This window comes from Puccinia triticina, chromosome 3A (assembly GCF_026914185.1).
Source record: "Puccinia triticina chromosome 3A, complete sequence".
Taxonomy (NCBI): domain Eukaryota; kingdom Fungi; phylum Basidiomycota; class Pucciniomycetes; order Pucciniales; family Pucciniaceae; genus Puccinia; species Puccinia triticina.
In genome coordinates, this window is record NC_070560.1 from 6,538,704 (window position 1) to 6,551,761 (window position 13,058).

Genomic DNA, 13,058 nt, shown 5'->3' on the forward strand with positions numbered 1-13,058 from the left:
CAAATTGCATATCCCAGCCAGCCCAAGCCCCGGCCAAGCGCAGCCCCGCATACACACACACACACACCCTCAACCACGAAGCTGGGCGAAACAATGGTCAGTCGTCCGACGCTCCCCGGGGAGCCGACCAAGCTGACGCGGCCTGTCCTGGATAGCTGAAGCGCCAGACCCGACAGCGGCGCGAGTTCCTCTACAAGAAGGCCCTGGAAGCGCGGGAGCGGCAGATCTGGGAGAAGAAGCAGGCGGTCAAGGATGCGCTGGCCAGGGGGAAGCCGGTGCCGACGGCGCTGAAGAACGAGCTCGACGAGCTGCGCGAGGCGATGGCCAAGGACGGGGCGAACAGCGGTTAGGCTCGCTGGTTTTCGTTACTGTCTGCATATGTCTGACCCTCTGCCGTCCTTCCTCAGAACCTTTGACCCATGTGGACGATGAATACGACCGCGCGGGGATCGAGGACCCGAAGATCCTGATCACGACCTCGCGCAATCCGAGCAGCAAGCTGTTACAGTTCTCGAAAGTGGGTGGATTGGCTCTTTTTTCCTGTTTATTTTCTATTTTCTGTATCTTATTTTCTATATATCTTATTTTCTATATTTTATTTTCTATATATCTTATTTTCTATATTTTATTTTCTATATATCTTATTTTCTATATTTTATTTTCTATATATCTTATTTTCTTTCTACATGTTCCGTATCTCCTGAACAGAAAACTGATTCTTGCCTGTTTTTTTTTTTTTAGGAGCTGCGCCTAGTGTTCCCGAATGCGCACCGGGTGAACCGGGGGAAGTACGTGATGGGGGAGATCGCCAGTGCGTGCCGGGCGAACGGGATGACGGACCTGGTGATGGTGCACGAGCACCGGGGTGTTCCGGATGCGCTTGTCGTCTCGCACTTCCCGCACGGGCCGACGGTGCTGTTCACGCTGCACAACGTGCTCCTGCGGCACGATGTGCCGAGCGGGTCGAGTTCGACTGTGAGCGAGCAGTACCCGCACCTGATCTTTGATGGCTTCTCGAGCAAGCTCGGCGGGCGGATCTCGAGCGTGCTCAAGTATCTCTTCCCGGTGCCCCGCGAGGAGAGCACGCGGGTGATGAGCTTCCAGAACCAGTCGGACTTTATCTCGTTCAGGTGTGTGTGTGTGGTTGATTGTTGGCTGCTGGCTGGTGGCTGATGGTGTTGTGTGGATAGACACCATGTGTTTGTGAAGACCTCGCACAAGGAGGTCCAGCTGGCAGAGGTGGGCCCGCGGTTCGACATGCGGCGTGAGTTGTTTTTTTGTTTTTTTTTTTTGTTGGGTTGCTGCTGACTCTGTGTGTTTTTGCAGCGTATGAGATTCGGCAGGGGACTGTTGAGCAGAAGGAGGCTGATCTGGAGTGGGTTCTGCGGCCCTACCAGCGGACTGCCCGGAAGCGCAAGCAGCTCTGAACCGTTCCTTTTTTTTCATTTGATTGTAACTACCTCGACCACTACTACCACTTAAAATAAAAATAAAAATAAAAATAAGCAGCCATTCATATTGAGTGGCTTACATAAGCAGCCCCTGCCCTGCCAGCGTGTGTCCTTCCTGACCACCACCACCACCACCACCCACCACGAACCAGCCAGCCAGCCATGTCGACACACTCCTCCCCCACATCCTCACTCTCCTCAGCCTCATCCACCCACAACCAACCCACAACAACAACAACAACAACAACAACAACGCAAACAGCCGAAGAACGCCCAGGCTGGACTCACATCGACGACGACGACGAAGAGGACGACGACGACGACGACGAAGACGACGAAGAGCAGGACAGGCTGTGGGAGATCAACCCCAGCTCACCAACCCACCACCCCAGGCAACGACGCATCCCAAGCATCACCCTCATCGACCCCCAGGCAGCACTGCCCAGCACCACCACCACCACCACCACCACCACCACCACTGCCACCACCTCGCTCCTCGCCTCGCTCTCCCCACTCACCCCACAACAGCAGCAACCACCCCCACCCCCACCCCCACCACTCATTGCCCACCAGCTCACAACCCCCACCGAAGAGTGGCGCTCAAAGATCCTCAACAGCGTCCGCAAGGGCGAAGAGAAAGTCGCCCAGCGCCGCAAACAGAGCCTCGCCAGCCTCGACTCAACCCCCGCCACCCAACAACCCGCCCCCAAAACAGAAACCCACTCAGCCGACCCCAAGGGCAAACAGCCCGCCGCCCACCACCCCGATCAGCCGAAAACCTTCGCCACCAACAACCCCTATCTCGACGCCCTCAAGCCCGATCTCTCCCACCTCCAGCAACCTCATCAACTCTCAACCCCCAGCGACGACTCCGCACCCCCAAAACCCCCCATCCCCCCTCGCCCACTCTTCACCGACCCGCCCCCATCGATCCAGCCCACCTCCATCGATCCACCCCCATCGATCCAGCTCACACCCACCAAGCGGCCCTCCGGCTCTCCCCGGAGCTACAGCCACATCCGAAGCAGCAGCAACAGCATCACCGAACTGCCCTCACGCCCCGTCGTACCCAACTCCACCCTGAGCAGGAGCAACAGCGCACTCGGCAGAGCCCAGCACCTCGGCCCCGACCAGCGCGCCCTCGCCTCCCGCCTCCTCGGATCCTCCCCCGACAGCCCCGCCACCGAGCCCCCGCCGCCAGTCGACGGCACGTTCCTGACCGTCATCGATCCTGACCTGTCCTCCCGTCTGGCCGCCGCAAACCCTTCCTCAGCCTCAGCCTCCCCCGACCACTCCCAGCCGGGCAGCAACTTCAGCACCAGCCCAAACCCACAGCCGGATCAGTTCGGCCGATCTGCCTCCAACACCAGAAACCCAAGCACCACCCGCTCCAAAACTGTACGTCCTCTCCTCCCCCTCCCCAGAGAAATCTTGACACCATCTGACCGTCACTCGTGTAGGGCAAGCGCAACTTCTTCTCCACTCTCCTCTCGCGCGCCTCGGGCTCCAACTCCAACCCCACCTCGCCCGGCCCCTCCTCGTTCCCCGGATCCGCAAGTCGCAATCCCTTCGAATCCACCTTCAACCGTCCCTCCAATCCCGATCACCACAGTCGCGCTCCGAATCATCGCTCAGGCCTCGAGACCTATGGCACGTCCAATCAGGCCACCGATCCTGCCCATCGTACGGCCTTCAATCGAGTTTATATCCTTCATCTCATCTAATACCTTTCTGGTTTTGTTTTTTTTTTCGTTCAGCTGACAGGACAGCTAGCCCCGGGTTAAATCCCTCATACGCCACCGCGTCAACCCTGGCGTCCATGAACCTGAAACTGACCCCCCTGACGCCCACCCTGCCCGCCTCTCGAAACTCGCAGCCGCTCTGCGGTGCGATTCTTGACGACAAGTTCCTGCTGATCGGAACTAACAACGGGCTGGACTTTGTCCCGCTCACCGCCTTCGCCAAGTCCTCCAATAGCTCGGATCGTTCCCGTGGCTCGGTCCATACCGTCAAGCCGATCAGCTTGATCAAAAAGACCAGGTTCAAAAGCTTGAAGGTGCTTGAAGTCAGGAGCAATATCTTGCTGGCCATCGCTGGGCGGAATGATCATCTGAGAGGTGAGTTTATCTTTTTTAAAAATATACATATATATTGTGGGCTCACCCTCTTTTCTTTTCGAACAGTCTATGCGCTCGATGGGATCAGAGCGATCGTTGCCAAAAAAATTCAAGATCTGGAAGAAAAGGAGGATTTCGTTTGGCTGCCCAAGACGTTGGCCCGAGTCACCCCGCACAAGGGCAAGGAGCGCGTCTCCAATCCTCAAGCGCAGCCCACCGCATCCAACTCACCCCAATACTCCCCGCCTCCGCCCTATGGCGGTAAGCTCGGGCCTGGTCAAACGATGGCCAAATCCAGCTCCTGCCAACCTGCCTCCCCTGCGAACCATCAGGCAAGCCCGGTATCCCGATCCCCAGGAAAATCAGCCCTGCGCCGTAGCAGCACCGTGGGCAGTCGACTTCCGAGCGCATCAGCGGCTTACGAACTACTCGACACTCGTCGAAGCAGTTTGTACAGCGCCTCCGATGCATCCTCTTTCATCTCGCCCCTCGGACTCGTAGCCCCGACGACACTCACATCAGCCCTTCAGTCGCTCAGGGCCGAGAATTCTGATCGGCTCCCTCCAAATCATCCGGCTCTCGGCCAAGCGCCCGTCCAAGTTGGTCTCGAACAAGCAGCAACTGAAGAAAGCGGGAATGGATCTTCCCAACCCGGACCGCCTCCGATCATCAATATCGATGATGATCTCGCTCAGCGCTCGAACATCACGGGTGCTAACCATGTCGGGCCGGTCGGCAAACCTGATCAGGGCACTCGAGCGATCCCCGGACAAGGGGGCCCGGCTGGGCCTGCGTTGGTCGAAGTGATCAGGAAACGCTCCCAATTGCTTGCCCAAGCCGGCAAGCGCGTCAATCCCAACTCGCCCATCCAGCCGATCTCAAGCTCCCGTCTGGTGCCCCGGTCTGCGTTGGCAACAGACACCGACAACGAGTCGATGGATGGCAGCCATCTTAACCTGGTCGATGTCCTGTCTCAACCCGCCCCAAAAGCATCCACCGCGCTCGGCATCAGCACCTCTGCCCCGGGGCGCGAGCCGCGTAGGTCGACGGGAGAGGCCCCATCTGTGGTCAAGAAGAGCTCTGTGCCTCCGTCGATAACCACGCCAAATGAGGCGGCGCGTCCACAGATCAACGTCACTGACGAGATCACCGAACTGGACCCTCAGTCGAATGCTGCGTCAACCTCCCTTCCCCGACCGGGCCTCATCACCCCGATGTCTGACGATGTTCACAGAGTGAGCTCGTCCCACAGCTCGCCCTCGCCCCTGCCCACGCCCTCCAGAGCCGCGCCCTCTCGCGTGCCCTCAGGCGTCCATTCGGACCAGGAGAACCAACCAAGCAGCCTCACCGTGCCCAGCCGGTCCAAGAAACGCTGGTCCGTCATGGACTCCGTCTTCCGCACCCACAGCAACAGCAACAACAACAACAACAACAGTGGCAGTAGCAGCAACAGCAACTCCCACCATAACTCGCCCTCTAACGCCGGCTCCTCGGGCCTCCTCCCCGCTCGCTCAAGCACCGACGACTCGCTCGCCAGAAGCGCCTCCTGCAACCAGTTCTCGCCCTCCCCATTCCCCGAGGCCCAGAACGCGTACGTGAGAGCTTGTAAATGGATATATTGGCAGGACGGTAGACTGACACGATGGGGATGATACTTTAGCACGCTAAGGTCGAGGCCGTCGACGCAAAAGCTGCGGGCGAACGTGTCCGAGTCGAATGGCGAGTTCGGCGGGATGGCCGGGAGCTCGACGGGGCCAGCGACGACCCTCAACGGCGCCTCCGGGCCGAATCCTCCCGGCGGCCCCGCCATGGCCGGCTCTCGCGCCGAGTTCGAGGACCAGCCCCGCGAACGTCTGGCCACCCATTTCCACGGCCAGAACGCGGCCGAATCCGCTAAGACTTCGCCCCACCCTGCTACCCTCGGCGCCCCCCTCGAATACGTCAAGCTCGCCAGAACTAAGGGGGCCAAGTTGCTGCGGGCCTACGAGACTCGTCGCAGGACGTGAGCTTCCCCCCCCCCCCCCCCCCCCCCCCCCTCTTTTTTCCCCCACCTGTCTCCTTCGCTGGATCCTTGCTGAGTAAGGCGGGCCGGTCTGTTTCGTAGGTATTTGGCCGTGCTTTGTGGGGAGTCTAGCGAGCGAATCGAGCTGTTTACCGTGTGTAACTTTCTTTTTGAGCCATCGGAAGGCCAGCCTTGGTCTGACTGTTTTCTATCCTCCAGGGCTCTAAAAACATCTCGTTGTCTCTGAACCGAACGTTTGTTCTGCCCGAGACTCCAAGAACGTAAGTTATGCTTCTTCTTTTGTTTGGTAGCCACAACTTTTGACGATGTGTGTGTGTGTATTTGTAGGATCGAATTCCAGATGCAGGGGGATGATTTGGTTGATATTGTAAGTGTAGTGGTTCCCACTCGGTCTGGAGTAAAGTCTTGTGGAACTGAAGTTGTGGATTTAGTATTTGGTGTATGATGAGAGTGTGTTTGCACTCGAGCCAGCTACCGTGCGTGTTCGTGAAGTTGGGATTGGAAGGAACGAACGGCGGGCGGCCAGGAGAGAGCGGGAGCGAGCGGCACGTGATCTAGCATCCATCAACATGCGTCCCGCGGTGACCGCCACTGGAGCCGACGGCGCCGCTGCGGCCAATCCGGGTCGAGGATACATGACTGATCCAGCAACAGAGTCTTTGATCGAAGCGGTGGGCGCACCTGCACGAACCACCGTATCCGCCTCCCCATCGACAGTCGATGACGGCCTCACTCTGTCCGCACCTGTCCCGTCCTCCTCCTTCCGACAAGCGTCTGTGGCCCACACCTCGAACATTGCCGGAGGCTGGGGCTCGCATGAGAACCCAGGCGGAGGCAGTAGTGGCGGCCATCCTGGAGCAGCCAAAGTGCCCAACCTGTGGCCATACACCACCTTCCAGCAGCTCCAGTTCATCCCGCCCTTGCCGCCCTCGGTCCTTGCCTCGACCTTCGTCATCCCGCCCACCTACGAAGCGGTCGTGACGGCCAGCGGGGGGCCCAAGGCCGTGCAAGGCTCGCTCGCGCCGCCGGACGAAGACCCTGCCCGGACGCTGTCGCCAATCAACGTCGTCGAGCCCGAGAGCGAAGACCTGACGATCCCGCTCAATCTCGCCGTCGATCGGCTCAGCATCAGCAACGGCAGCAGCAGCATTCTCGGCGAGGCTGGTGGCTCGGAGGCAGGCTCGAGCGCAGGCGTGTCGGGCGGCTCGGCTAAGATCCACGCAGGCGGCGACGGCTCCGAGGGAGACATGGAACTCTCGGATGTCGGCGACACCACAGTGACCATCGAAACATCGGGCCGACAGGCCCACCAAGCTGCGGCGAATCCGACCCCGCAGACGATCCTGGCCGACGGCCCGCTCCTCTCGCCGATCAGTCTGCTCTCGAACCCAGCGAGTCGCCAGATCGGCCCGCCGGGCCTGTTCCTAGTCACGCGGGGAAAGAAGGTGACGTCGATCGTGGACTGTGATGGGCGGAGCGTGATGAAGAAGCCGTTTATCTGGATGAACGACAAGCACGCGAAGCCGAGCGGGCCTCCGCCAGAGACCGGCGGGGGACAGCAGCAGGCGTTCCGGATCGAGGTGGTGCTGATCGACGAGCGCAGGACGGTGTTGGTCGGGCTGGACCAGCAGGAAGTCAAGCTGTTCGAGGTCGGCGGGAGACAGGCCAAAGGGCTCGAGGACTTCTCCAACGCCGCCACCCTCGACATCCTCCCCCACCTCATCCTCGCTGACCCCTCCTCCTCTGGCGCCACCGCCGTCGGCGGCGGCAACGGCGTCGGCGTCATCACCGCCCAGAGCTTCCCTGCCTCCCTCGGCTTCCGCGACCACCACCACCATCACCACTCGGCGCTCAATCTGGGCAGCCTGGCCAACCTCTCCATCGGCCTCGGGAAGCCCTCCCCGACTCCCTCCCACGGAGCGAGCACCTCGTACCCCGGCGCGCTCCCCGCCTCCTCCATACCCTCCTCCACTGGCGGCCTCCCCAGCACCTCCTCCGCCGCCTCTTCCTCCTCGGCAGCAACGGCCGCAGCGGCCGCGACGCCAGCGGGAGGAACAACAGTCGGCCCGCCCGTCGCCCCCGGCGACCGCGAAGTCGTCTTCCTCGCCGCCAGCGTCTCCAGGAACGCGGTCGTCTGGGCCGAACGGATCGGCAGCTCCTTCGCCATCTACACCCTCGACTCCGCCCTCCCCGTCCTCCACCATCATCCCCCTGCACCCCCAAACCCCGCCCCCGCCTTCTCTGCCGCCTCGCTTACCCACGGCATCGCTCTTCCTCACCCGGCACCGGGCCCCGCCGCCTCCTCTGCCGCTTGATGCTCCTCACTGACGCCCCGCTCTCGCCCCGCGCCGTGCGCCGAGTCGCCGGCCCCGTCTCGCCCCGTCTCTCTCTCTGTGCCCTTCTTTCGTTTTCTTCGGCCCGTGTGGTCATCCGCACGTTTACACACACACATCAGTGTTTCCTTCCTCTGTGCTTGTCTCCGTCGCCCATCCATAGAGCCCCTCCCCCCCTCGTCTCCCCGCCCCCGCTGTAGATACGCGCGTACATACTTCTCTCTCTCTCTTGTTTGTCTTTGTCTTTGTTTGGCTTTGTTTGGCGGCCTTCGGCGGCCAATGGGTATGTCCTGCTGCGCCCTTTTTCTTCTGGTTGGGCTCGCTTGTGGCCTGGGTTTGTGTGTGTGGTGGGGGCTGGGAGCGGGGAGAGGCGGGGGAAGCCTGCTCCCCCTCACTTAACACGCGTCCCGTCGATTCAGAGGGCCTATGCCATCATACACAAACAGTACATTTTCGTGATTTCATTGTTCTTCAAAAAAATTTGTAAAGTCGGTTTGATATGTCGGTGGGGTCACGAGGCATGTATACAGCGCACCATCTAATTCTGCCCTGCAATCCGCAGGAAGCCGATTTTTGGCCACGTCAACGGCTGGTTTTTGTTATTTTTCTCAAACAAAAAATGGCACCTGAGAACTCAAACTCCTGCTGTGAAGATTTGGATATACCTCATAAGCCTCTCCTACCTCACTTACCTCAGTCCCTCTCTTTATAGAGGGGGGACGCTGTCCCACAGGGACCCTCCAAAGGAGGGACTCATACACTATATATGTCCACCCCGCGGCCTGAGAGGATTTGAACAATGCCATTCTTTGACATCTTGTAGCAGCTCCAATTCTCATGGGGTGAGTAGGTATTGGGGGAACGAGAGATGCAGAAGATTGTGGAGAATCATCCTGCATATTTTCCACTGTCCAGGCTTTTTGAGGCCTTGAGGGGCACTCAAGTTCCTTTTGGATGGCCACCATTGGGTCTGCTTCATCCTTCATTACACCTCTTGCACTGTACAGGATCCAACACTGATTATGATACTACAAAGGGTATTGCAGACCAAGGAAAAGGGCTGGGGGGAGATGGAAATGGTGCATAGATGGACAGCTTGGGTGGTCCCAGAAATGAATACTAGAAGGAATTTGGTCCAGAGACCCATGTGCTATGTTGATTATGAAAAAGTGCCCCCCAAAAGTTGAAATTCTCTCAGGCTGTGGTGGGGTTGACATAGCGTGTAAGTCCCTCTGTCAGAGGTTGCTTCACTCCCCCAAGGAGGAGAGATTTAGGTAAGGTATCTCTCCTATTGAGAGCATCCCGGGGGGATGCGGGGTCCCTTTGGGACCCTCTGTTTGAGTCTTGAGAGGCTTAGTTAAGCTAGCTCCTCCTGGGGGCGGTATCTAGCTTAACTAAGCCTCTCAAATGGAGGCCCCAGGGGACCCCACATGGAGGGCTCTCTGTAGGGGAGGCTTATGAATCATGTCTGCAGGCTGGCAGACAAAGGAAGGATTTTCAATCCTCAAACCACAAAAACACATTTTCAAAGTCACCAACATATGTACAAGAAAAACTGAATAGACAGTTTTTTTGGCAGGACTGATGAGCACCCTCCATATCCTCCTGAACTGATTGAAGGAATCTGTTTTGAAGGTCAAAGGAATCCTGAAGGATATCACATTGCTCTGAAGATCCATTTCTGGATTTTCTGATAATATGCAAGATTGAATATCCTATCTGCAACAATTGAGGGGCTACAGGTGTAGGATCTGCAGATATCTGCAGGTTTGTGAATCCAATATCCACAAGGTGTGATGGTTGCAATTCATTAGTTTACATTCCTTTGTGTTTTTTATTTATTTTTGAAACATTAGTACAGCAAAAATGTTGGGGAGATGAGAGCAGCACCATTTGGAAGCTGAGATTGAGAAGTGTAATTTGGCTCTGGGCCAGGTCCACAGGAGCTGAGGGGGAGGCTGGGTGTCAGGTGATGCTAAGTATTTTTCCTCAAGGCATTCATGATTTCTTTCTCAGCCAAATTTTTCACTCTGTGATGAGGGTGTAAACAGGTTGGGTTTGGGTTGAAAAACAGCGCCCGAACCCAACCCAACATTTAGCGCGGGTCGGGCTGGGTCGGGGCAGATTTTAAAATATGCTGCCCAAACCCGACCCAATGTCATACTATTGCGGGTTGGGTCTTGGGTCAACCCGACCTCATAGGCGCCAAAAGCCCCCAACTTGACTGTTGGAGGCGTCATAGTCGGGTCGCAGGCTGACCCAATTAGGAAATAGGCTGCCCAAACCCAACCCGACAATTTTACAAGCCGGGTTGGGTCGGGTTCAGGTCATGTCATTTTCTATAAGAATGTGCCCTAACCCGACGGGTCTTGGGTCGGTTTTGGGTTGGCCCGACCCATTTACACCCTGACTCTGTGCACAAGCAACAAGTCCCTCCCTGCAGAAGGGGCCCAGCCACAGCAAGCCTCCCACCAGGGGGGACTTGTGTCAAGTTAGAGGCAGTGTTGAGTGTGATGTTGGGAACGCATGCACAGGAGCCGGGTATGCGGTGGCAGCAACCATTCACGCCGGTGTGCTAGGACCCTGGAAACCCCCTATAAATGGGCGGCATGTAAATTCCTGAATTTTGCCTAAATTCATACATCGGGGGGCACCGGGGAACGGGTTTTTTTTGGCTGATTCATACATTTTCATGCGTGCGCTTGAGCTTAAATCCGATCGGGGGTCCCAAAAACCCCGATTTTAAGCAGGGATTTGCGGGTTTTGGCCAACTTACCTGAATGTCATTGAAAATTCATACATTTATTTGGTGTTTCATGTGTACCCTTTTGGGTTTCAAACCCAATTCATACCATTTTGCAAAAAAATGCAAAAATTCATACATTTTCATGCCGCTCATTTATCGGGGGTTTCCAGGGTCGAGCTGTCGTATCTGGCACATCACAGCCTGTCATCGTCTAGTGGTTAGGACACCAGGTTTTGACTTGTAGGTGTTGATCCCTGGGCGTCCTGGTAACTTGGGTTCGACTCCCAATGACAGGTGGAATTCCTTTTGGCCCGCGGACTACTTCTTTTGGCACACGGCACAAGAACATACAAGTCGTATGTTTGGACCAAGAGAAACTCGGAAAGTCGTATCGGCAATGTTGAGTAGAGTCGACTTGATCTGAGGAGCGTACAGCAACAAGCTTGGGTCGGCCGATGTTGCTGGCATCGATTTTTACACTCCCTCGAATAGCCTTGGGGGCCCTTGATCAGTTTTTGAACTGGAGATGCTACGTACACGGGACTTGGCTCATCCAAGAGTCGAGTGATCTGTATAGAACTAGTCTTGGCGGGAAGATTCTAATTCATCGAAAGCAATTCCAAAAAGCTTAACAGCTAGATGGAAGTGATCAACTAACAAGGAAAAACAACTGTCAAAGAAGGTATTTTCAGATTCTGGCTCAGATGCTGGAAGATCAAGCTGAGGGTGTAAAGGCACAAGATGGAGGCGCAACATTTCTATGATGGAATCAAATCGGAATAGCACGCTGATTGATTCTCGCTTAGCCTGGTAACATCGAGGTCTTCCGTCATTAAACCAATACCCGTCCAGGTTGATGATAAGACTCTGCATGTCACAAGGCAGCGAATCAATGGCATTGCCCATCGTGTTGATCTCCGTGGAAGTGACTCGAGTATGGAATGTGAATGGAGGCTTGGTTGTCGGAGTGATCAGCAGCTTGTCGAAGAATATCCGGACCAGTTTGATAAGCGCAATCGATGCCTGGATGAACTTGATCTCCTGCGGTGTTAGAAACATCTCGTCAGATGATCCTCCCGAAGAGCTATTTCCAGACCGGTCAGCATCACTCGCACTGCGGACCTCCGATTGGTGCTCCTGTGCAGGTGAAGCTTCGGGAGGAGGGTTCGGTTCGAAGGTGGTTGGCGAGTTATTTTGGAATGGTTGGTTTTGCTGCAGGGCGCTTGTAGCTGAAGGTTGAGGATCTGATTCATTGTTGTTGGCTGGATCGGACTCTTGGGCATCTCGAACAAGCGAATTAAGCGACGGGATTACGCTTAGCATGTGGGCTTTGGCACAATCTATCGAGGCTTGCCAGTGCTCTTGGATAAAACAAAAATCCGATTTTTGAAACCATCGCATTAAATTGTCAATCATCTCGAAGGCCTCTGTTGTCGATTGGAGTATGGTACTGTGGTTGGGTGTGGCAGATTGGTGTTCCTTCGAGTCCTCGAAGCCGAGAAGAAAATCGGCATGATGGTTAAATAATGGTTTAAGGCCATGTTGTATTAAACTATAAACGTTTTGGGCGAGAGCTTCAGTGCGATGGTTCTTCAAAATATCTAGATCGTGGTCCTTATCGGAGGGCACGGGTGCTGCTAGGACGACTGAATTAAGGGAATACTGGAAATGGGTCAAGGTTTTGCTGATGTGGAAGGTGATATCGAGGGTCTTGGGAAGGTTCGGGCACGGAGCCTTCTGCGAATCGGTCACATCTAGCGATACCAGGAGATCGGCCAAGTGCTGTCGCAGCGCGGGGAGGCAGCTCGTTCGGATTTGGGCGAGGTGAGATGTCCGAGCGTCGATTTGGTCGGCCGTCAGAGTTTGCTCGCGATGGCGGTAGTGCTGGGCGTTTATGTCCGCCCATATCGTGCGGCCATGGTTATAGTGCACAGATGCCTGGCGGGCCAGTCCGAACTTGTCAAAGTCCGCGTCCCTGCTGCGGCGTGAGCACCTTTGGCCTGGGAGAGATGTGTAGCACTGCGATCTCTCCCGCAGGGAGAGGACTTGTGACTAAGCAGGAAATCTGGCTTGACAGGATCTCCTTGCTTTGGTGGTGGAGGATGTTTTTCCCTTATACCTCTTAAACCACCAACCTAGTTCTTTCTCAATTCTCAGCATTTGATCTGCTGCATCTTCCCGTGATTTCCATCCACTCAGAATTGTGATAATCCAATTTCATCATACCCTTATCTTTTTTTCAAAACTTTGGATTTCTGAACTTTGGATTTTTAGCTTTGGTCGGAAATTGACAAACCCATGACCTTATTCAACCCTCTTTTTTTCGTTGAACTCCTCTTTTTTTCATCCGTCTTTTCATATCCCCTTCATTTTGCCTCCTTCCTTTGA

The 13,058-nt window shown here is 56.1% G+C and overlaps 2 protein-coding genes across 2 annotated transcripts; one reads left to right on the plus strand and one right to left on the minus strand.

The window, feature by feature from the left end:
* Positions 1-93: 93 nt before the first annotated feature.
* Positions 94-7,906, plus strand: PtA15_3A700 (uncharacterized protein; the record flags this gene model as incomplete). Its single annotated transcript, XM_053167695.1, has 18 exons — positions 94-96; positions 156-345; positions 408-517; positions 742-1,130; positions 1,191-1,239; positions 1,327-1,430; positions 2,540-2,849; positions 2,912-3,134; positions 3,209-3,568; positions 3,635-5,159; positions 5,229-5,570; positions 5,673-5,724; positions 5,790-5,851; positions 5,919-5,958; positions 6,023-6,703; positions 6,752-7,240; positions 7,512-7,521; positions 7,611-7,906. The coding sequence occupies 18 exons, from the start codon at positions 94-96 to the stop codon at positions 7,904-7,906; spliced, it is 5,235 nt and encodes a 1,744-aa protein (XP_053018886.1).
* A 3,343-nt stretch (positions 7,907-11,249) lies between these two features.
* On the minus strand, positions 11,250-12,576 carry PtA15_3A701 (uncharacterized protein; the record flags this gene model as incomplete). Its single annotated transcript, XM_053167696.1, has 3 exons — positions 11,250-11,269; positions 11,780-12,332; positions 12,400-12,576. 3 exons carry the CDS (start codon positions 12,574-12,576, stop codon positions 11,250-11,252), a joined length of 750 nt encoding a protein of 249 aa, XP_053018887.1.
* Between the last annotated feature and the right edge of the window lie 482 nt (positions 12,577-13,058).